General features: G+C 51.2%; 1 protein-coding gene across 5 annotated transcripts; it reads right to left on the bottom strand.

Moving 5' to 3' along the window:
- Positions 1 to 67: 67 nt before the first annotated feature.
- On the bottom strand, positions 68 to 20,061 carry Ccdc61 (coiled-coil domain containing 61). Of its 5 annotated transcripts, none has more exons than XM_004867121.3 (14): positions 19,987 to 20,061; positions 13,683 to 13,841; positions 13,356 to 13,438; positions 9,859 to 10,016; positions 8,645 to 8,806; positions 2,824 to 3,034; positions 2,654 to 2,736; positions 1,944 to 2,113; positions 1,776 to 1,851; positions 1,448 to 1,587; positions 1,279 to 1,357; positions 1,045 to 1,105; positions 499 to 568; positions 68 to 387 (listed from the first exon to the last, which is right to left on the bottom strand). In XM_004867121.3, exons 2-14 carry the CDS (start codon positions 13,828 to 13,830, stop codon positions 290 to 292), a joined length of 1,539 nt encoding a protein of 512 aa, XP_004867178.1. In that variant the 5' UTR covers positions 13,831 to 13,841; positions 19,987 to 20,061; the 3' UTR covers positions 68 to 289. The 5 variants fall into 5 exon arrangements, 3 of the variants coding, with proteins under 3 accessions (XP_004867178.1, XP_087056919.1, XP_087056920.1); XM_087200793.1 differs by lacking the exon at positions 19,987 to 20,061 and adding an exon at positions 16,951 to 17,426; XM_087200794.1 differs by lacking the exon at positions 19,987 to 20,061 and adding an exon at positions 15,316 to 16,929.
- Between the last annotated feature and the right edge of the window lie 703 nt (positions 20,062 to 20,764).

The raw sequence follows: 20,764 nt of genomic DNA, 5'->3' as shown, positions 1-20,764 counted from the left end.
ATATCTCCCCTCCTCCTCCTTTCTCCCCACCCCACTCCACCCCACCCTTCAGTCATAAGCTAAAGGGTCCCAAGGAAGAACACGTTTATTTACAAAATGTACATACCCTTCCTCCCAGTATCCACTGCCTAGGGAGAGGCCAGGGTCAGGACCTCACACACCTGAGACCCCAGGAGCACCTGGAAGGGCAGGATTTGGCTGTGCTGGTAGACCAGCCTGGCCCTGGCCCTGCTGCTGTGCCATACCCACTGGTGGGTAGGGGTGGAAAGGCAGTGCCACCTCTCTGTCGTCATGACCGCGTGTCCAGCCGGTTCATATATTCCTGCAAGGCCTTCAGGCGGGCGTCTATTTCGGCCATGTCAGCCGCCTGGTGGTCCGAGCTGTACTCTGTGAGGGTAGGCGTGGATGTGGGGGGCTGTGAAGGGTCTGAAGCCACAGGAAGCTCCAAGCCAATACACTGCCCTCATTATCTTCCCAGCAGGCGGGGGGGGGGCTCACCTTTGATGGGGACCCAGCCCCCTGAACTGGCCAGGCGTCTCTGACTGCAGCCTTCCCGGGGGGAGGACTTCTGGTGATAGGGGAGGCAGGACAGACGGTCAGGCACTCTCCCTCTCCCTACCCCACGAATGCCACAGGAAATCCCAGGACCTCCGAGAAAATAGGGCTGACACCTACTGGGCACTCAGTACATCAAAACCACCTTGTGTCATCCATCACAAGGACCCTCTAAGGTGATGTCAGTCATTACCTTTCCCAGTTAACTGGTAATGCAACTGAGGCACAGAGAGGCTATGTATTTCCAGTCATACAGGTAAAACAGCCTGGTTTGAAGATCTGGCAACTCGAGGCCAGAAACTCACAGCATCCTGTGTACTCAACTATTCTTCCCACCAACCACATGGTCTCAAAACACCCTGTTTCCAGGAGCATTTCAGAGTCACCTCGGCAACCTGACCCCTAGGACGGAATCATGGGAAATGCAGACAGCTGGTTGTCAGTGTCTTAATGCTACCCTTCCCTCCTCCAGGGCCTGGCAACACTTACTGTGTTAGACCCACTCCAAGGTGTGGAGCTGGGTGGCTTTCCACGGCGGTGACAGCGAAGGCTGAGAGAAGGGGTAATTGAGGAGCAATGGTGGGTTGGCCTTTGGTACTTCCCACGTGGCCCACTGCCGTGGTTCCAAGTCCCCCACCACCCATTTTCCCTACAAAAGGCTGTTAGCAGCTTTCCCAGACATCCTTTCGAAACGGTCCTTCCCCCAGCAGTACCACGCTTTACCCTCTGGAGAGCGACTCGGTGAAATCCTCAAACTCGCTGCAGGAGCTGGCCGAGGAGCAGCGGCTGCGAAAACTGTCCACTAGGGGGAGACAAAGGCCTGAGCCTCCGCGCTCGCCCGACCCGATCCACCCACCCCACCTCCCACCCACCCCGGCTCCAGGCCACTGACCCGAGGAGCTGCGGTGGCGCGAGCGGTTAGCTGCGTCCCCTCTGCCGGTCACGCCAGTGGGGGGCCGGGCCTGGCGAGACCACGAGATGGACGGACCGTCCCCGCTTCCTCCACTGCCCAATCGGTTCCGCTGCTGCTGCCTGAAAACGGGAAAGGAGTCGCCCGCTTTGCGCCCAAGTTAGGAGGGGAAGGGCGTGGCCCTGCCCGAGTCACAGCCGGAGCCGGTGACCCACCTGCCACGTGGCCTGGGAGGCGGGGAGTGGCGAGGGACCGCGGCGGACAGGACCTGGGCAGGGATAAGGGCAGCGGGAAGGAAGGGCTCACTAACTTCATCTTGATCTCCCTCTGCTTCTTCTCCTTGGCTTTCACGAAGGCCGTGGGGTCGAAGCGCGGCGCGCGCCCACCTAGGACAGCGCGGGGGTGGCGAGGCGCCGGGTCACGGCTCAGGCCCCGTGCCCTGGTCCCGCGCCCCCCAGCCCGGGCCGGGCGTGCAGACCTGAGGGCGATGGCGAGGGGCGGGCGGGCCAGCCCCGACCCCGGGCCCCGCGACCGCTCTCGCGCGAGGACGAGCGGGCGGCCCCGCGGCCCCGCGACGTGGAGCGCTCGCGCGACGACGAAGCCCGGTCCTCCTGGGCCGCGGGCAGCGCCGCCGGCGGAGTCCGCCTCCTGCGAGCACAGGACCAGTCAGCTCTGGCAGCCAGGACGAACCCCAGTCCTCCCCCGACGCCCCACCTCCCTGAACCCTCAGCCTGGCCCGCGTCAACTCCGACACGCGCGCCCTCGCCGCGACCCCCAGTCATCTCCCACTCTCGCCTCTCACGGGGCCCCAAAGACCTCCCCTTTCAGAGCCCTGTCTGCCACGCCTGCACCCTAACTCAGCGCCCTCGCAGCCCCTTCCTCCCGAGGTCTCCCACAGCCCCCTCAAGACCGTCCCAACTTTCCGCCATCCACAGTAAATGCCAATGGAGGTCGCCAGATCCCACCTGCCGGGCCCCGCCAGGTCCGTTCCGAGCGGGCCCCCCAGCCCCGCCTTCCGCTTCCACCTGAGCTTCCCAGACCCTCCCGACGTCCCATTGGGTTTATTAGGCCCCGCTCGGCCGTCCCTCCCAGGCCCCGCCCACCAGGCCTCGCCCACCAGCCCCAAACCCAACAGCAGGCCGGGCTGGCAGCTCCGAGGCCCCGCCCAACCCTGGCCGCTCCCCTCACCCCCTTTTGTACAAGGCCAGCTCGCTGTTCAGTGTCTTCAGCCGGGCTCGCAGGCTGCGCTCCGACGCCTTCACCTCCTCCAGCTGTGCGGAGGAAGACAGGAGCGCAGGGGTCCACACCCAGGCTGAGGCCTCGCCCAGCTCGGTCCCGCCGGCCGCCCCGCCCCTCACCTCCTTGGCCAGGCGGCGGCAGTCCTGGCCCCGGCGGGCTGGCGTCCGGTGCCCGAGGCCGCGCTCCTGCCGCAGCTCCAGCTCCAGGCCGCGCACCAGCCCGCGCAGCTGCTCGGCCTCCTGGCGAGCCGCCCGCCCGGCCAGCGCCTCCTCCCGTGAGTGGCCCAGCTGCGCCTCCAGCTCGCGCTTCTCAGACGCCAGGCGGGACACCCTGCGGCAGAGAGGGAGACGGGGTTGGAGGGGGTAGGTAGGGCACGGTCATCTCCTCCCAGGGTCAACTTCTGGGGTCAAGCAGTCCTTCTGCTTCAGCCTCCTGAGTAGCTGGACTACCACCAAACCCAGCTAATGCTTTTAAAAGAAAACTGCCTCAAAGAGACCTAACTGTACGTCAGAGTTGGTGTAATACAGGAGAATTAAGTGACGTAACTAAAACACATTATTTTAGCAAGTAAGATACAGCCTAAAGAAAAAAAAATGCAAAGAAGCCTTAAACTTTATTCCCTTTTTTTTTTTTTTTTTTTTTGGAGACAGGGTCTCGCTGTATACTTCAGGCTGGCCTTGAACTCACTATGTAGCCCAGGCGTGTGGGGTAAGAGGGAACCAACTCATTATTCTGACAAAAGTTAAATAAAAGAAGAGTCAGACCAGGTGCGGTGCCACATGCCTGTAATCCCAGCTACCAGGAAAGCTGAGCCTGGAAGATCACAAGTTTAACCCCAGTCTGGGCAATTTAACGACTTAGCAGGACTCTGTCTCCAAGTAACAAAATCAAAACCACTGGGGATGTAGCTCAGTCCAAAGCCCCTGGGTTCAATTCCCAGTACCACCAAAAAAAAAAAAGAGGAAAAAAGGACACGATCACAAGTTCAAAGCCAACCTGGCAACTTAGCAAGAACTTGTCTCAAAATTAAAAATTTAAAGAGGGCTGGGAAGTAGCTCAGTAGTAGAGTGCCTCTGGGTTTGAGCTCCCATATATAAGCAAATGCATAGATAAACAGGGCTAGGGATCCAGCTCACCACTCCCTGGGTTCAGTCCTCAGTAGTGCAAATGAAAAAAGAGTAAAGCATTAATCACACCTTTTCTGTGTGAATACACCTCAGGGAAACCAAATACTTAATGAGAGAATGTTTTTATTGAAAAGTTCCAGCTAACAAAGCAGAAAGAATTATAAAATTAGATCATCACAATTTAATGGCCCCTCGTGAAAAATCAGTGTAGCCAGTGGCCATCAATAGCAGTGAAACCCAAATTAATTCTTTCTCTCACTTTGCCTAAAAAGTAAAATTAGGAAGAAAAAAATATTTGGATGAGCACGTTTTTGGCAAAATGTTGAATTTACCCCTTGCAATCAAGAGCAAGACAAGGACACCACCCATGACTCCGTGACTACTTCCTCTGTACCTTCTACAATGCCAGAGGTCCCACCCAGCTCAATAAGGCAAGAAAAATAAGGGTAAGGACTGAGAAGGAATTAATGAAACACCCATTTGCAAATGAAATGATTATCAACACCAAAAAATCAAAAAGGAACTACAGATAAGTTATTAGAAATAAGACTTACTAAAGTAACTAGATATACAAATCAATATATCAATTATACAAACACCATTATGAGCCATACCAGTGGTGGTGATCCTATGGCATGCATGCTGCAGCGGGTTGTTTGTTATCACTGAAAGCTCTATAATAGTCACCATCACCAATCTATACTTAAGAACAAAACCCTGCAAATATACAAGGGGATCTAAGAAAAAGCATGATAGAGGGCCAGGGATTTAGCTCAGTGTTTCTGCCGCCTGACTCAAAAGTGCAAGGACCTGAGCTTGATACCCTGTACCGAAAAAAAAAAAAAAAAAAAGCATGATGGAAGCCAGATGTGGTGGTGCATACTTAAAATCCCAGCACTCTGGGAGGCTGAGTCAGTCAGGAGGTTCACAATTTAGCAATTTATCGACTGAGACCCTCCCTGAAAATGAAAAATAAAAATGGGCTGGGGATGTGTAGGGAACAGGGAAAGGGGACATTACTAGTACATAGCTCAGTATGAAGTTCCTGGTTTCAGTCTCCAGCACCACACAGAAAAAAAGTATGACAGAACTGAGCCCCTAAATAAAATCCAAGTAAATGTAGAGTTATACTCTGTTCATAGACTGGAATACTATTTATAAAGATGCCAGCTGTCTTTAAATTGTTCTATTAAAAATTATTTTACATTAGTCTGCATAAAAATTATGAACCTCTTTGTTCATCAAAATATTAAGACAATGGAAAGGCCAGCTACTGAGTGGGAAGAGGTTTCTGAAACATAAAGCCAACAAAGAGTTCACATCCAAACTATATAAAGAGCTCCTGAGCTGGGCACATGGGGCAGCCTGTAATTCCAGCTGCTTGGGAGGCTGAGGCAGGACTATCATAAGCTCAAGGTCAGCCTGGGTAACTTGCCAAGACCCTGGCTCAAAATAAGAAAATAGAAAGGGCTAGGAATATAGCTCAGTGCTCCCTGGGTTCAATCCTCAGTACTGAAAAATAAATAAATAAATAAATAAATAAATACTCCTGGAAATCAATAGAAGTAGCAGAAAAATGGAAAAGGACAGATGAACAGGCAAATTATAAAAGGGAAACACAAATGACTACTAACCACATAAAAAGGTGCACAACCTCAAGGAAATGCAAATAAAAATCACAAAGAGCTTTCATAAAGGGTTACAGCCACTCTGAAAAAAGTTTGGGTTTGGTGTTATCTAGGAAAACCTACAGGAACAGCTAGCAGCTCCATTCCTGGGTATCCACTCATGATGCAAGTGGGGGGGGGTATGTTTGCATGTGGATGCACGTATGTGTGTGTGTGTGTGTGTGTGTGTGTGTAAGAGGGAGGGAGAGGGAGAGGGGGAGAGGGGGAGAGAGAGAGAGAGAGAGAGAGAGAGAGAGAGAGAGAGAGAGAGAGAAACCCCAAACTGAAAACTACCAATACCCACTGAATGCTTAGATAAATTGTGGTGGATTAATTCAATGAAAAAATAACAATCTAAATGAATGAACTACTGCTACACAAAAGAGCATAGAAGAATCTTAGACACAAAAAAGTAACGCAGTATTTAATTCCATTTATATAAAGTGCAAAGAGATGCAACTGAATTATACTGTTTAGAGATGCACAGTGGGGTGGCAAAGTCATCTATCCACAGTGAGAAGCAGAGCTAGGGGGGACAGGTGGCCTCTTCCAGGAAAAGACCGGGGGATCCTTTGGGGACATGGCCACTTTCAACCTCTAAACCTGTCTGGTCGTTGCATGGGTGCCAGAGTTATGATCATTTATCACATTGTACATTTATATTTTATACTTTATGTGCCTGACACTTCATTCACAGTAAGAAAAGTAAGTAGTGAAAAATCTCAGGAGGGGGCAGGAACCTCCCTCCTTGGAGCTTCTGATATAAATGGTCTACTGGGGGCAACCTGGGCTTCTCCATCTTGCAGAGCACTCAGGGTGATTCAAATGGGCAGCCAGTGTGAACCCCTACCCTGGGTGGTGGGCTGGGGGGACTCTGTACGAGAGGGGGCTACTCTCAAGAGCTCCCCTCACCAGTGTCAGTACCCCCCACAGCACTGCCAGGAAGGCGCCTCCCCAAAACCAATCAAAAAAGACATCTGTGAGACAGGGAAGTGTGAACGCATGCCGGCTGGAATTAGAGGATGGTGGCTGTGTCCAGCATGGTAACATCACTTGTGTTCTTTCTGTGTCCATATTACGTATTAAGGATACAGGCTGAAGCATTTATGGAGAAGATACGATGTCCTGAGGGAGGAGGGAAGAGGTAATCAAACAAGATACCAAAATGTGGGTGACAAGGGCTGGAGATAGCGCATGTGTGTTATACTGCTGCCTACTTCTGCATGTGCTTGGCAGTTTTCCAAATAAAACATCCTAGGGCCGGGGATTTAGCTCAGTGGTTCCAGTGCCTGCCTTGCAAGCGAAAGGTTCTGCATTCAATCCCCGGTACCAGAAACAAAACAAAACAAAAACCAAATAAAACATCCTAGCACCCTGTGGTTCCCCAGCTCCCCACTGGATCTATGCTGGGTGACATAACCCTACCTCTCCGCCCTCCTCCACCTCCACGGGGTCCAGCCTTTGCCAATGCAGCTCCTCTCCCCAGCATGCCAGCCCCCATCCTGCCCCTGGACAGACAGGCTCCACTCATCCTGGGAAGGCTGCCTGCCTGCGGGATGTGCTGAGCTCTCCGATGTCTCCTTCCTAGCACCAGCCTGACACAGTGCCATTTGTCAGGGTGACTCTGCCTGCTGTCTGCGTCCCCACTCCAGGAGTCTCCACTGTCTGCTCCACCCCATAGACACCTCAGGTCTGGCCAAGCTGCCTGCATCCAATCTACCCCATCTGTTACAGGCTGGGTGACCCTGAGCAGCTCCTCGTCACATCTCTGGGCCTCATTGGTGAGGAGGGATGATGATGCTAAGACCTCCTGTAAGGTCGTAGGAATCTACACAAAGCAGTTGGCACAAAATGCTTGATAAACATCAACTACAGACAGGCAGTGCATGAACTTGATAAATGTCATACGAATGAATGAATGGATGGATGGATGAATGAGTGACTGAGTCTGGGAGTCTTCCCTAACTCCAGGATGTGAAGAGGAAAATAAGACACCACCAATTGTGGGATCTCAAGTCACTCTCTCTAGTTCTGCAGTTGAGGCCAGAGGGCGCCACCTTGTGGCCACCTTGGGAAGCACAGGCGCAAGCAGCTACCCGCGGGAAGGGCTGGTCCAGTGGACAAACAGAATGAAGCTACTCCTGCTTTCCACTTTTGCTTCCCACTGTGGCTTTCCTCCCCCTCTATCCAGCAGTGCACAGCCACGGTTCCCTGGCCCGTGAGAGAAGGCCACCACTTGGCTCTCAGTCCCGGGCTAGCAGTCACCAACAGTACAGAATGGCTGGGGACACAAAGCGAGTTTGGCACGGGCTTTAGCCAGGCCATGGTATCCACTGTGACCAGGGGAATTTCCCTAACTGCTCTGGGCTTCTTAGCAGGGTGATGACAGCGGTGCCTGCCTTGAAAGGCACTTGCGAGGATAAAATGAATTCAACCCTACAGCACAGAGCAAGGTCCCTGGCACAGTTAAATGCTCAATAAACCTTAGCTGCTGGTATTACTGTTAGTACAAAAAATATCACCCCCGACTCCGCTCACCCCTAGATGGCAGTGTACAGCAGGCACCAGAACCCACCCTAAAAGCCTCACCTCTAGTCATTCTCCTTGTTCTCTCCACCTTCCCACTTAGTGCAGGGTGTGGCACGAGCTGTTCTCTGCCTAGAACACTTGCTCTTCCTAACTCCCTCACCTGACATCCCAGGACCCATCACACCCCCATACAGCTCCCTTTCCTGCCACTCCCACCTGTTTCCAATGACAGTGCAGGTGGCTATGGGACAAACGCCCAGCTGTGCCAGGCTGGCACTACACGGGCAGTGTCAGAAAGGCACCTGGCAAAGGTGAACTAAAACCAGACACAGCCCAACCACCCACCCTGACTGTCCACATGCAGTTCCCTTTGCCAACAGCACCCCTCCTTACAGGCAGGGGCAGGATCCCCTCTGAAGCCCCAGCCCAGAGCTGTTTCTCCCACTGGCCTGGAGTCCAGGGCTGTCTCGGTCGCCACTGTGTCACCAGCCCCACCCAACAAAAGGCAGGCTCAGAAGGAGTAGGGTGAATTCAGGACTGCCATCCTTCCATGGGTCAAATACATGTGACCGACAAAGTTCACGATGGGATACCCCCTCCCGTCACAGCAAACTCACTGCTCCCGCAGGTGCCAGATCTCAGTGTCTCGTGTGTCCCGTGCATCCTGGGCATCCAGGCCCCGAAGGCGACTCAGCTCCTCCTTCAGCGATCGGATGATGCCCTGCAGAACCACAGGGTCTGGCTTGCCCTGGTATGGGAGGGGCAGCGGGTAGTGAATCCTGAAGAGAGGGATTAGAACCGCAGCATCTCAGGGCCCAAGAACCCACTGGAGGGCAACAGTTGGGTTCTGAGAGCCACAGAGCATGAAAACACAGAGTCCCAAAACCCTCACGCTCTGAGCCCCACTTCCATCCCTGTCCTTGCCCACCACATGTCCCCTGCACCAGTCCTTTGGCCTTAGGCGCTTCTGAGGCAGCAGTTCTGAGGGACAGACAGCCCTGGCACTGTTTGGAGCAAGCTCCTTGTCACACACCACTGGCAGAGTGGACACTGGTCTCTGACCTGCGGCCAGGCACAACCCTAATCCAGACTCCACACGGGGAGACTCTGGTTGGCCTGACTGGGATCAGCCCTGGGCTGGGGGAAGGTGGGGCACCTTCATTAGGTCCCCCCAAGATGTTATTCAGAGAGGCTGGGCCAACTTCCTACCAGAAACTCCAGGAGCTACTACTACACAGGGCAGACACTGTCCCCAGCTACTCTAGAGACACCCCCAGTGTCCTTCTTTCTCCCTTGCTGCTTCCCACTAGAGAGGGTAGCAAGCCAGATACTCATTGTCCCAGCAGCCTTTGCATGTGACCACCTCTGGCCAAATATTATGGGAAATCTGTCAGGAGTCTTCTGGGAATGCTTTTGTTTTCCTGATAAAACCAGCCCTGTCTACAGCCATACCACCCTGAATGCGCCCGATCTGGTCTGATAAAACAAGCCCTGTCCCTCTCCTTCCTGCTTTGATACAGATGAAATGCATACAAGTCCAGCAGCTGTTTTCACAAAGTCAAAAGCAACACATCAACACATATAGCAAAAAGAAAAAAAAAAAAAAAGAACCTGAGTCCTTAATGGAACTGCTGTATGGCAGCTACCTACTTAGACACCTTGTTAAGTGATAAACTACTATTTGTTTAAAGCACTAGTAATGGTTACTCTGCTACTGGTAGCAAAATACAATAGTAAGCCCCCACCCAGAGATGACAAAAGGATGCTTAAAGGATACCCATGTTACCATGGATACCAGGGCTTCCTCCCACAAGCCACTTCCCATACCCACCTGTCAAACTCCACAGAATAGATGAGGATCAGGTAGCGCTTGGAGTTGAGCTGGGCTGATCTGGGGGCCATGGTGCCCGGGCGGCCGCCCAGCTTGCGGTTCCGCAGGGACTCCAGGTCTGTGTAGGTCAGCAGGTCAAGGGTCACTGACTCGCTGCTCTGTGGGAGAGGAGGGGAAGGGCAGCCACAGGACCTACATGGCCACACCCAGAGCACACAACCTACCACGAAGGCCCTGTCCAGGGACAGGGGACAAGGACATGCTCGGGGGATGAACTGAAAGAACCCAAGCACTCAACCATGGGGGATATCTTGGACCTGTGCCTCTCCAAGTGCTGTCTGCAAGCCACTGGGAGTCCATGAGGTCAAAACAATTTTCATAATACCAAGACATCATGTGCCTCTTTCAATGTGGTGACAGCCACACTAATGGTGCAAAAGCATGGCTGAGTAAACCTGCAGACAGGCGCCTTAGCAGAGCTCATGCCAGGGGCACCAAATGGTGCCAGCGGCCACTGCAATTGCCACTGCCATGCAGGCACAGAGAGGATGGGGGAGGAGGGAGAAATAAAGGAACAAACCAAAGATGGGAAATGAAACAGAAATGTTCTTTTTTTTGATACAGTGTCTTGCTGGCCTTGAACTCACTATATAGCTCAGGCTGCCCTCGAACTCTCAGCAATCCTCCTGCCTCAGCCTCCCAAGCACCACCATGTCTGCCTTAGAAATGTTCTTGATGAAAGAGTAAAAAGTATTAATTTAGTGACTCACGACCCTTGAGTGCACATCTTGCCACTATTCTGTACAAGAAAATGGGAGGGACACACAAAGTACTTCTGCTCACACCAAAGGATGCTAAGCAGAGGTGCCTAAGCCACTGAGTTCAGAGCCAGATTAGCCACTTCTTCATGGAATGCTATTCTTTTTTTTTTTTTGGTACCGGGTATCGAACTTGGGTCCTTGTGCTTATGCAGCAGGCAGCAAAACCACTGAGCTAAATCCCTGGCCCTGGAATGCTACTCTTGAAAGATAAACCGACAGTCAAACTACAGTTATTCAACCTTGGGAATTTGGTGGGCATTTTCTCAAAAATGTACAAAGGGAGCCTGAAGAAGAACCACCAATGGGATTCATTGTTAATGATATAACGCAAGCTTTGCACTTGAATTTGAATTCAAATTTTGGAAAACATGTGCCTGTCACTGTGCACCTGATGGCTTCTTAATGTTCAAGACTCTGCTGGTAAAATCACTGGGGACAGTAATATATGTCACTCTCTAATGAAATGGGTCAACATTTGGAAGATCTGTACAACTCAGTGAACTAGTATTTCTCAAATGGCCAGTGCATGATATTACAAAAATCACAGAGGTAAAAGATCCCTGCAAAGTAGAAACACATCAAGGGGTTTTAACATAGCAACAGGAGTTCACTGATAAGGTTCAGATTCCACATTGCCACTAAGCTTCAAGAAATTACACTTCTCCAGTGTTAGTGTGTTAGTAAATACCATTATTTGAAAAAGCTATTACAGTACTTCCTTTTCCAATTTCATATCTGTGTGAGGCAGGAGTTTTCTACATATTCTTCAACCAAATCATACCTGAGCAGATTGAATGCAGAAGCACGTAAGACTCCAGCAATTTTCTACTTAAGCTGGACATTTTAAAGATTTGCAAAAATGCAAAACAATGCTATACTTCTTACTAGTTTTTTGTTTTAGGAAAAATATTTTTATTACAATGATATTTAGGTTAACATGTAACAAATTTACTACAGTTATTTCTAAATGAATTCATAAAGATCTTTAAATTTTGGTTTTAGTTTCTAATGTGGCAAATAAATATTGATAGATAAAATCTCCATAAACAAAAGCTCTTCTGGTCCTCAATAATATTTGAGAATATAAAGGGGTCAAGAGACCACATACAGTAGTCTGAGAATCACTGAGTTAGATACACGATGATGAAGGTGTACAAGGAAATAGTAAGCAACCACTAACAAACAGGATAAATTCAAAAGCTGATAATAATAAAAACAGAACCTATGTGGTAGTTATTATTCACCAGACACTATACCAAGATTTTTACATGTAATAATTCATTTAATCTTCAGAATATTATTAAATGGGAACTACTATCATTCCCAATTTACAAATAGGGAAACTAAGGTACTATGGGGAAGGAATTGGCTCAGTTTCCAGCTAGAAGTAGCAGTGATGACTCTGAATTTTTGGCCACGATGCTCTACTGCCTATAGATTCTAAAAGGTTATATACACTGGGTGAAAGATGAAAGGGGGATTATAAGGGACTTTCTAAGCCACATATTACTTTAATATCATCAGCTTTATAAGGGCATATTTTATCAGTAATCAGGGAAATATACTTCATAGTTTAAAAATACAGTAGTATCAAATATCATCCCTCTCACTCCCCATTCTAATCTGCTTTTTTTTCCCCATTAATCCTAGTAACTACCTGACATTAAAATTTGTTTCCAGGGGCCGGGGATTTAGCTCAGTGGTTTCGCTGCCTGCTGCACAAGCGCAAGGACCAGAGTTCGATCCCTGGTACCTTAAAAAAAAAAAAAATTTTTTTCCAATGAGCTGGGGATTTAGCTCAGTGGCACCACACCTGCTTCGCAAGCACAAGGTCCTGAGTGTGATCCCCAGTATCAAAAAAAAAAATTTTTTTTTCCAATGTTCTGTGTCTTGCACTGGAATGTCAACTTCAAGGGGACAGAGATTTTGTCTCTTTGGTTCACCACAATGACTACAATAGTGCCTGGCACACTGCAGTTGCTCAGCAAATGAAAGCCATGAATGGCCAGACTCACTGCTGTAACTGAATTCTTATAAAACATCACTGAATCTTTTTTTTTTTTGGTACCGGAGATCGAACTCATGACCATGCACTTGCGCGGCAGGTGCCAGAACCACTGAGCTAAATCCCCGGCTATGACTGAATCTTTTCAAAGCAGACTTCAGAATACCTTTGGAAAATATATCAACTATGTCACTCAGGAGGCTGAGGCAGGATGATTGCTGCAAGTTTGAGGCCAGCCTGGACTACATAGTGAGTTCAAGCCCAGCCTGAACTATATAGCAAGACTGTCTCAAAAAAGAAAAAGAAAAGAAAGTATATCAACTATGTGTAATTAGAGATCTGCACATACGCTCTCTCACACACGCATGCACACAGGTGCACTCACACAGAGAAATGAAGAAATGGCTGGAGTGCTTTTCACCAAAATATTAACAAGCATGGACATGAGGAGTGGAGTGATGTTCACTTTCTTTACATTTCTCTGTGGTATGAATCGTCTACATGAAATTACTATTATGAGAACCAGAATACGTCATTTACATTGAGAAACAAGAAAAAGCCCTATTCCTTCAATGAAAGGGAAAGCAGAAGGGCCTGCAAACATTAGATGGGTACCCATCCGGGGAATCTGGGGACCAGAAACCTCCCCAAACCCCCAACCCTGGCCCCACCTGGGTAAGGGCTGACTCCAGCATGTTGCAGAAGATGTTGAACTGTTTGAAGTTGCCTGTCTTGTGGGTCAAATCTTCAATGACTGGGTGGGAAGAAAAGTCCCTCCTGAGGTCTGATCACTTGCCCAGCCCAAGGTCACCGCATCCAAGCTCTCCAGCTCCAGGGTCTCCACGAGGAACGAGGCCTCTGTCCCCAAGCCCACCCCATGGCGCCTCTGGTTACACAGCGGGGGCAGATGGCAGGGTTCCAGCTGGCTTTGTCTTCTGAGAAGCTGACCCCCAGGGAAGGAGAGTGAGCCCACCCCAGGCAGGCACTCGGGCACTCACAGCTGGCATCGAACTCGCCCCGCCACTGGTCAGCTGTCATCCGGTCCTCCACCTCCAGCTCCAGCAGCTGCCCTGACACCGCCACGCGCACGGCGTGCTCCACACCCCGGAAGACGTAGTCCACCTGCAGGCCAGGTGGCTGGTCCATGGCCAGGCTCGCTGGAGAGGGTGGTGAGACAGAGACCAGAGGGGCTGAGAGCCCAGGCTCTTGAGCTGGAAGACCAGGATTCACATCCTGGAACCATCATTCATCAGCTGTGGCCCCTTGGGGAAAACAGCTTCACTGGTCTGTGCCCGTTTCCTCATCTGGAAAATGGGTATAATAATGGCACAGACTTGTTCTGAGGATTAAATTGGACAGCATACATAAAAGAGCTAAGAATTATGTCCTACACATTACTATATCCAACACATGCTGCCCAATAGAAATATGTGATCACCAAGAGAATCACGATATTGCTGATTATTATTCGTTCATGCAGCAGACATGTGTGGGGGGAAATCAAGCTAGAAAGGAGTACAGGAGCACAGGGGTCAAGCAGTCAGAGGGGAGCCTCTGAGAGGAGGCAACCTTTGAGCAGACAGCCGAGGGAGAAGAGAGCACAAGTCATGTGCCCCAAATCCAGGCCAGTGCTAAATATCATCTGTGATGCACCGAATTAATCACTGATTTGATTCATTAGTCTGCTGTTTGCATAAACACCTTCTCTTAGGCAGCAGAGCTACTACTTGCTAGTTCTCCAAGGAGCTAGAAGAAAGGATCAGGCCTCTGCTGCCCACCCAGGATTCCAGGGCGGGGGGGCGGGGGGGGGGGCGGTGCCTGAGTTTCTACCCAGGTTCTTCTGCATGTGAATGGCCAAGTTACCTAACCCTCCACTAGCCGGCCTGTAGCCATAAAGCAAGAACCATCCTGGGTACTGGGGATGTGATGAGAAACCAGACCATGTCTCTGCTCTCAGGAAAGGAGCACACAGTCCCAAGTACAAAAATGTACATAGCTGGGTGTGGTGGCACACTCCTGTAATCCTACCACTCTGGAAGGCTGAAGCAGGAGGATTGCAAGTTCAAGCTCAGCCTGGGCAACTTACCGACTCAGCGAGACCCTGTCTCAAAATGAAAAATTAAAAAGGGGCTCGGGTGTAGCTCAATGTGAAGGCCCTGGGTTCAATCCCTAGTAACACATACACATACACACATGCACGCACATAAAGTCACACAGTGGGTTAAGAGGATATGATGGAAGAAGGAGGGATGGGGGGAAGGATGGAGGGAGATGGATAGCAGAAGCAGAGTGCCCAGGCAAAGGCTCAAGGCAGGATCTTCCTGGGTTTTTCCCTAAAATCAGCAAGGAGGTCGACAGGGCTGGAAGAGTGCATGGGGAGAGGAGGCTAAGTGATGGGATCCAAGATGTCACGGTGGCAGATGATATTCATACGGCCTTTGTAACCTACGTCCAGGTAACAGTGCTCACATCCTTGGACTGGTATGATTCAATGAGCTAAGCAAGATAAAACTCTTGGAGAAACGGACCGATGCCTGACACATAGCAATCATTCATCTTAGCATTATCATCATTATCACTATTATTGCTTCTGAGACTGAAAGGAACCACAGGAACAAGGCAAATACATACCTTATACAGTTTTTCCAGCATAAGATGGGAAAACAGGCTCAGCAAGAAAAGAGCTTTTGTCTTGGGTCCCACAGCCGTTCCCAGGACAGAGCCACTGTCCCAGCCCATGGGACGACCCCCCCCCCCATGCCCAGTCTCCTCCCCCTTACCTCTAGTCCTACACTTTCCACAGGAAGTTCTTCCCAGACTCTTAACACTGGAAAATGGATTCTGAGGAGCCTGAAACTCTATGACTTTAACCTTTTCAGAGCCCTTTAGCCTTTGTAAATTAAATGAAAGTTCTGAACTCTTCTCAGACAAATGAACAGGCCTGTAACTTCTGCAAATTACTTCACTCAATCCCAGATCTCCTTTCTCAGGAGCCCAAGGACAACCGCCTGATCTCTATACGTCGTGTCAGGCAATTCTCTGCCTGCAGATCTGAGGTCTTATCTTTATTTGGAGGGAACCTCTCTGCTGCTTTTTGGAAGGGCTCACTAAACCTGGGGAGCCCCCTCTCCTGGAAAACTCACACTCTTGCAATTATGCTTTCATTCTATGGGGGTTAAGAGATTTAAATTAATAATCCCAGGTAATGCTCCAAACAAATCGCTGCGCATTTCAACAAATATCTCCCACCCTGGCCTCCAAGGCGGTGCCTGGAAGTGCTGGCCTCACCCCACCGAGTGTTCTAGACTTCACCCACAGTTTCTGCCCCTCACACTCTGCGAGCCAATCAGCGGCCGCGCCGTCCTGGTTGCCAAGGCGCGGGAGGTTACTAAGGAGTTGGCGGCACCGCGGAATACCTGCGAAGCCGCGCAGCATAGCCGCCCCCACTCGTGGTGCCCATCCCTAACGCCCACCTGGCCCTACCCTCCTCTTCCCCGCCACCGCACAAGCCCCCTACCCGCGACAGCAGCAGCCCATTGCCACTTCTACTGACGTCCTTAGCTCTCACCCAGCACCTCAGTCTGACCTTCGGCCTCGGAGTTACCTGCCTGAATTCAACTCGCCCCTTCACACGCACACACACGCGCACGCGCGCGCACACACACACACACACACACACACACACACACACTTCCTTCATAAGTGCTGCAGGACGGCTGACGAATGAATCCCGCACTCCGGCCAGCTCCACCCGCCTCCCGGACCCCAGCCCTCCGTCCCTCGCTGCCTAGACGGCCACAGGATTCCAGTCCCGCCTCCTGCAGAAACCCCTCCCTGCACCATTGCAGCTCAGCTCCCCCGAGCTGCGCTCCCCAGAAACCAGCCCCTTCTCCCCACAACGCTCCCTATTTCCATCCTGCTCTCCCAGGCTGGGGGTGGGGTGCTTCTCCCTACACTAGCACCCCCATATTCTTCTAGGGTTCCCTGCATATTCTACCTGAAATCCCCATTATTCTGCCCGAATTCTACCCGCAATTTATTTGCTCAAGGTTCTACTCCGCACCCCACTTTCCGCCTGTATTCCATTCTCCCCATATTTCACCTGGATTCCTTCCAAATTGTATGCAAAGCCCCCTCTCCACCCGCACACACATTTCCCACCTCTCTTCCCTTCGGAGACCCCTCCTAGAACACCTTCCTCCCATTTCTGGGATTTCCCCCGGCGCCGGGCTCCCATTCCCTCCATCCCTGACCCTTTCCCTCTACCTGCATCTTCCGAGCTCGCTCTGTGACCAGTGTCCCATCCTGGTGGCCGATCTCAGTCCAGTCCCAAGTCTCTCCCAGCTCCGCTTCTCGGCCCCAGCCTCCGGAGCCGGCATCCCAGCTGCCTCCGAGGCCCCGCCCCTGCCAGCCCGTGACGTCACCGCCCAGCCCAGGGCCCCATTCTGGCCCACAGAGCTGACATCGGTTTTCAGGACATCAAGGCTCCAGCTGAGGCACACTCATTTTCCCCACCCCCAGCCCTCTCCCTGTCGCCTCCCACTAAGGTGACCCCTTCTGCTTTCCAGTGTTACATCACCACCCCTGGCTCCTCCTCCCAAATCTGGCTCCAGGGATGCTCACAGACTTCACAGCCCCCACCCCAGGGGCAATCCTCCTCTCCATGCTGGGCTCCTGGAAGAGATCCACACCGACACCTCCCACAGAGTCACGGCCAAATCACCACCCTGGAAACCCCCAGCCCACCCTCTGCAGACCCACCACCACCCACCACCACATATTCCAGTCCAGCCCGGCACTCCTGATACTGACAGTGTGACCTCTTTTTTAGAGGACAGACCAGGAGCTGAGAGGGCAGAGCTGGTTCATCATTCCTGTACTTTCAGTTCCCTGTCCTGGCACAGTGACTAAAATGTAATGGGAGGTGCCACCAACCGGGGTCATAGGCACTGAGGAGACACCAAGGTCTTCCTGCAGCTCTTTCCTGGCCACCATCCTGGTCTCAGCTCCACCCTCTCCTGCTGGAAGCCTGACTTCCAGGCTGGGTCCCCCGTGTCCCCAACACAGAGGCTCTTGATGATGAGTCAGTCAAGTCACTTCCCTCTAGCCCAAACTCTGAGCCAGCCTATTTCCTACAAGCTCCTCAGGCACTAAATTTGAGACCCTCTGCCCTTGGGCACCACAATCTGTTGGTGTTACTGTCCCACCCTGACCCTACCAACTGACAGACCCTCCTAGCTCAGCAACCTTGTGCATACAACAAGGAGACCCAAGGAGAGGTGGTAATGATGGTAGTGATGGCGAACCTTTTAGAGCTTTCAAAGACAATAAACAGCTGGCTGTGGCACTCGTGCCATAAGTTCACCAGCACTTGCATAGAGGATGCTTTGTGCACCTATGTGCCCTTGCAGGTGCCACATAGAGCCAATGAAGGGGGCAGGTCTGAGAACCTCAGTGGATATAACAAATAATTGACTTCAGGCAGTGGCGTCGTGGAGAAAAATTAAGCCAGCTGAGGAGCCAGGCAGGGACAGGAGCTATTCTAGCTTGAGTGGTCAGCAAGGGCCTGTCTGTGAAGTTAACATTTGAACAGAGACCTAAAGGAGAGGAGGAAGAAGCCACGTAGACAAGTACAAAGGCCCTGAGGGGACACTGTACTTGCTGTATCCAGAGGATAGAGGACAGCAAGGGAGCCAAGGTGACTACAGCAGTGTGAGCAAAGGAGACGGGGAGGGGAGTTGAAGGGAGAGAGGAGGAAGCTGGATCACTTGGGGGCCTTGTGGGCACCATGGGGACTCTTGCTGAGTGAAGTAGGAGCCAGGAGCGGGAAGAAAGCAGCGGTATTATCTGACTTTTATTTCAACAGAACCCCCTTGTCTATGGGGGTCAAGGCACTGGCAGGGAGCCCAGCACTGGCAGGGAGCCCGGTGAGATCACTACAACAGACTAGGTAAGAACAGGAGATGGCCTGGCCATCTCGTAGCAACAGTGGTGCTGAGAACTGGCTGGATCCTAGATCGTTGTGTTGGTTTGTTTTCGTTTGCAGTAAGAGGGATTGAAAGCACTGCCACTGAGCTACACACACACCCAGGCTTTCCCCCAACCCCAGACAGTCTCACTAAGCTGCCCAGGCTGGCCTCAAACTTGTGATCCTTCTGCCTCAACCTCCTGAGTAACTGGGATTACAGATGTACACCGCTGCACCTGATTCTGGATGTTTTGAGGATAAAGCTAATGGATTTGCTGACAAACAGACCATACACATACAGGTGAGAGAAAAGGCAGGAGTGGTGGACAACTGCAGGGTATTTGTTCTGAGAGCCTGGAAGGAAGGACCTGCCATCAGCTGGGTTTGGAGGCTGAAAGGAGGAGATCACAAGTTTGTTTGAAGTCTGGATGTCAGCTGGACTTCCAAGTGAAGAAGAGTAGGCCATTAGATATATCAGCCTGAAATTCAGGACAGAGATCCAGGCTGAAAATAGACACCCAGGAGTCACCATTAGGCAGAGGCTGAAGCTGCTAATGAATGGTACACAGAGAAGAGTTGAGGTCGTTCTACCGCTGACCAAAAGAAGGCACAGAGGGGTTCACAACTTGCCCCAAGCCAGTGTGATGTTTAGCTATAGGGCTCGCACAGGACTAGGATTCAAACTGGGGCCACCAGAAGCCAGAGCCCACACTTAACCATCAGTAGGATCTATTAGGAAAGTTAAGAGTTAGTTAATTCAGAGTACAGGAGTGTAGTTCAGTGGTTCCATCCCCAGCACTGCGTATTATTATATTATTAGTATTAGTATTAATGTAAAACACTTGCTAGGAGCCTGCACGTAGTAATCGGTACATGTATGATATGCCTTCACATCTCATCAAAGCAAACCCTCATCCCTGAAGGGCTCCCTTCCTCCCTCTCTCAATACTGCTTCTTCTTCACCCGAGTCAAAGTTTAGAACCGAAGGCGGAACCTCTGCCCTCCCAGTCGGCGGTGTAATAATGCTCTGCCTTAAAAAAGACTTCCATTAAATCGCAACGCTGTCAACACCACCTCTATATTCTATCATCTGCTGTCTCCTGCCTTACGACTTCCCCTATTAAAGTCCCTCCTACGAGACCCCCTCGCCCGGCTCATACAGTAGCCTCTGTCCCACAACCCCTCATTCTGGCGCCTATTCACGTTAAAGAGCGCCCCGTCTCGATTCCCACCCTGCGAGTCAGCTGCCCGCCGAAGCTCACTCGCCCCGAGAGCCCCCTCCCCCCAAGATAGTGGCAGCAGGCTGAGCACCCGGCGATCCCGCCGCCTCTCACCTCCTCCACGGATCCCCCTCCTCGTGAGCGGTTCAACTGCCGGAGCTCCAGCCTCGCCCCTGCCTCCTTCCCACTCCTGACTGGATTGGCTTACTCGCATCTAAATTTTCATTGGTTGAAGAAGACGCCCGTCACTCTGTCCCGTCCCAGAGGAGAACCCGCCCTCCAAATCTTCCAATTGGCCAATTTGGAAGAGGCGTTCCTAAACGGCTTTGAAAGACCCCCTAGCGCTTTCTCGTCTCCAATTAGTACTGGTTAATAATGCTGCCAGTCATACAAGAGTCGTTCCCTAGAGAAGGGCGGATGGAGGATCTCAGAAACCGATTCTTGACTCCGCCCCCACATGGAGGAGAGGTGTTGACGGAGAGTAGGTGTGGACTTGCCCTGAAAAGGTTTGGTCGCCCGTCAAGCTTAAAGATGGGTTTAGATTTCTCATCGCTCCGTGTGTTCTGGTTCTGCACAAAGAATTTTGGAGGCCTTCGCTCATTTAAAGCTCACAGCAACCCAGAAAAAGTGGATATTATTTTAATTTTCTTTTAGCCACTAAGGAAGCCGGCTCAGCCAGATACAGACGCCAGCCCGGATCACACAGATAAGTCATTCATCGGGCGGATCCAGTTTATGGAATTGAAGGGGCGGGCCCTCTTTTTAAATATATAAAAACACAAAATTTTGTATGAGCTTGAAAATTCCTCGGAATATGGAGTAGCCGGGCATGGTGGCACACCCCTGTTACCTCAGCATTCTCGGAAGTTGAAGCAGAACGATTGCAGGTTGG

This window comes from Heterocephalus glaber, unplaced genomic scaffold, assembly GCF_053883595.1.
Source record: "Heterocephalus glaber isolate CG9 unplaced genomic scaffold, H.glaber_assembly_v1.0 deba00001744, whole genome shotgun sequence".
NCBI lineage: Eukaryota > Metazoa > Chordata > Mammalia > Rodentia > Bathyergidae > Heterocephalus > Heterocephalus glaber.
The sequence above is the reverse complement of the archived record's forward strand: the minus strand, read 5'-3'. Positions and strand labels throughout refer to the sequence as shown.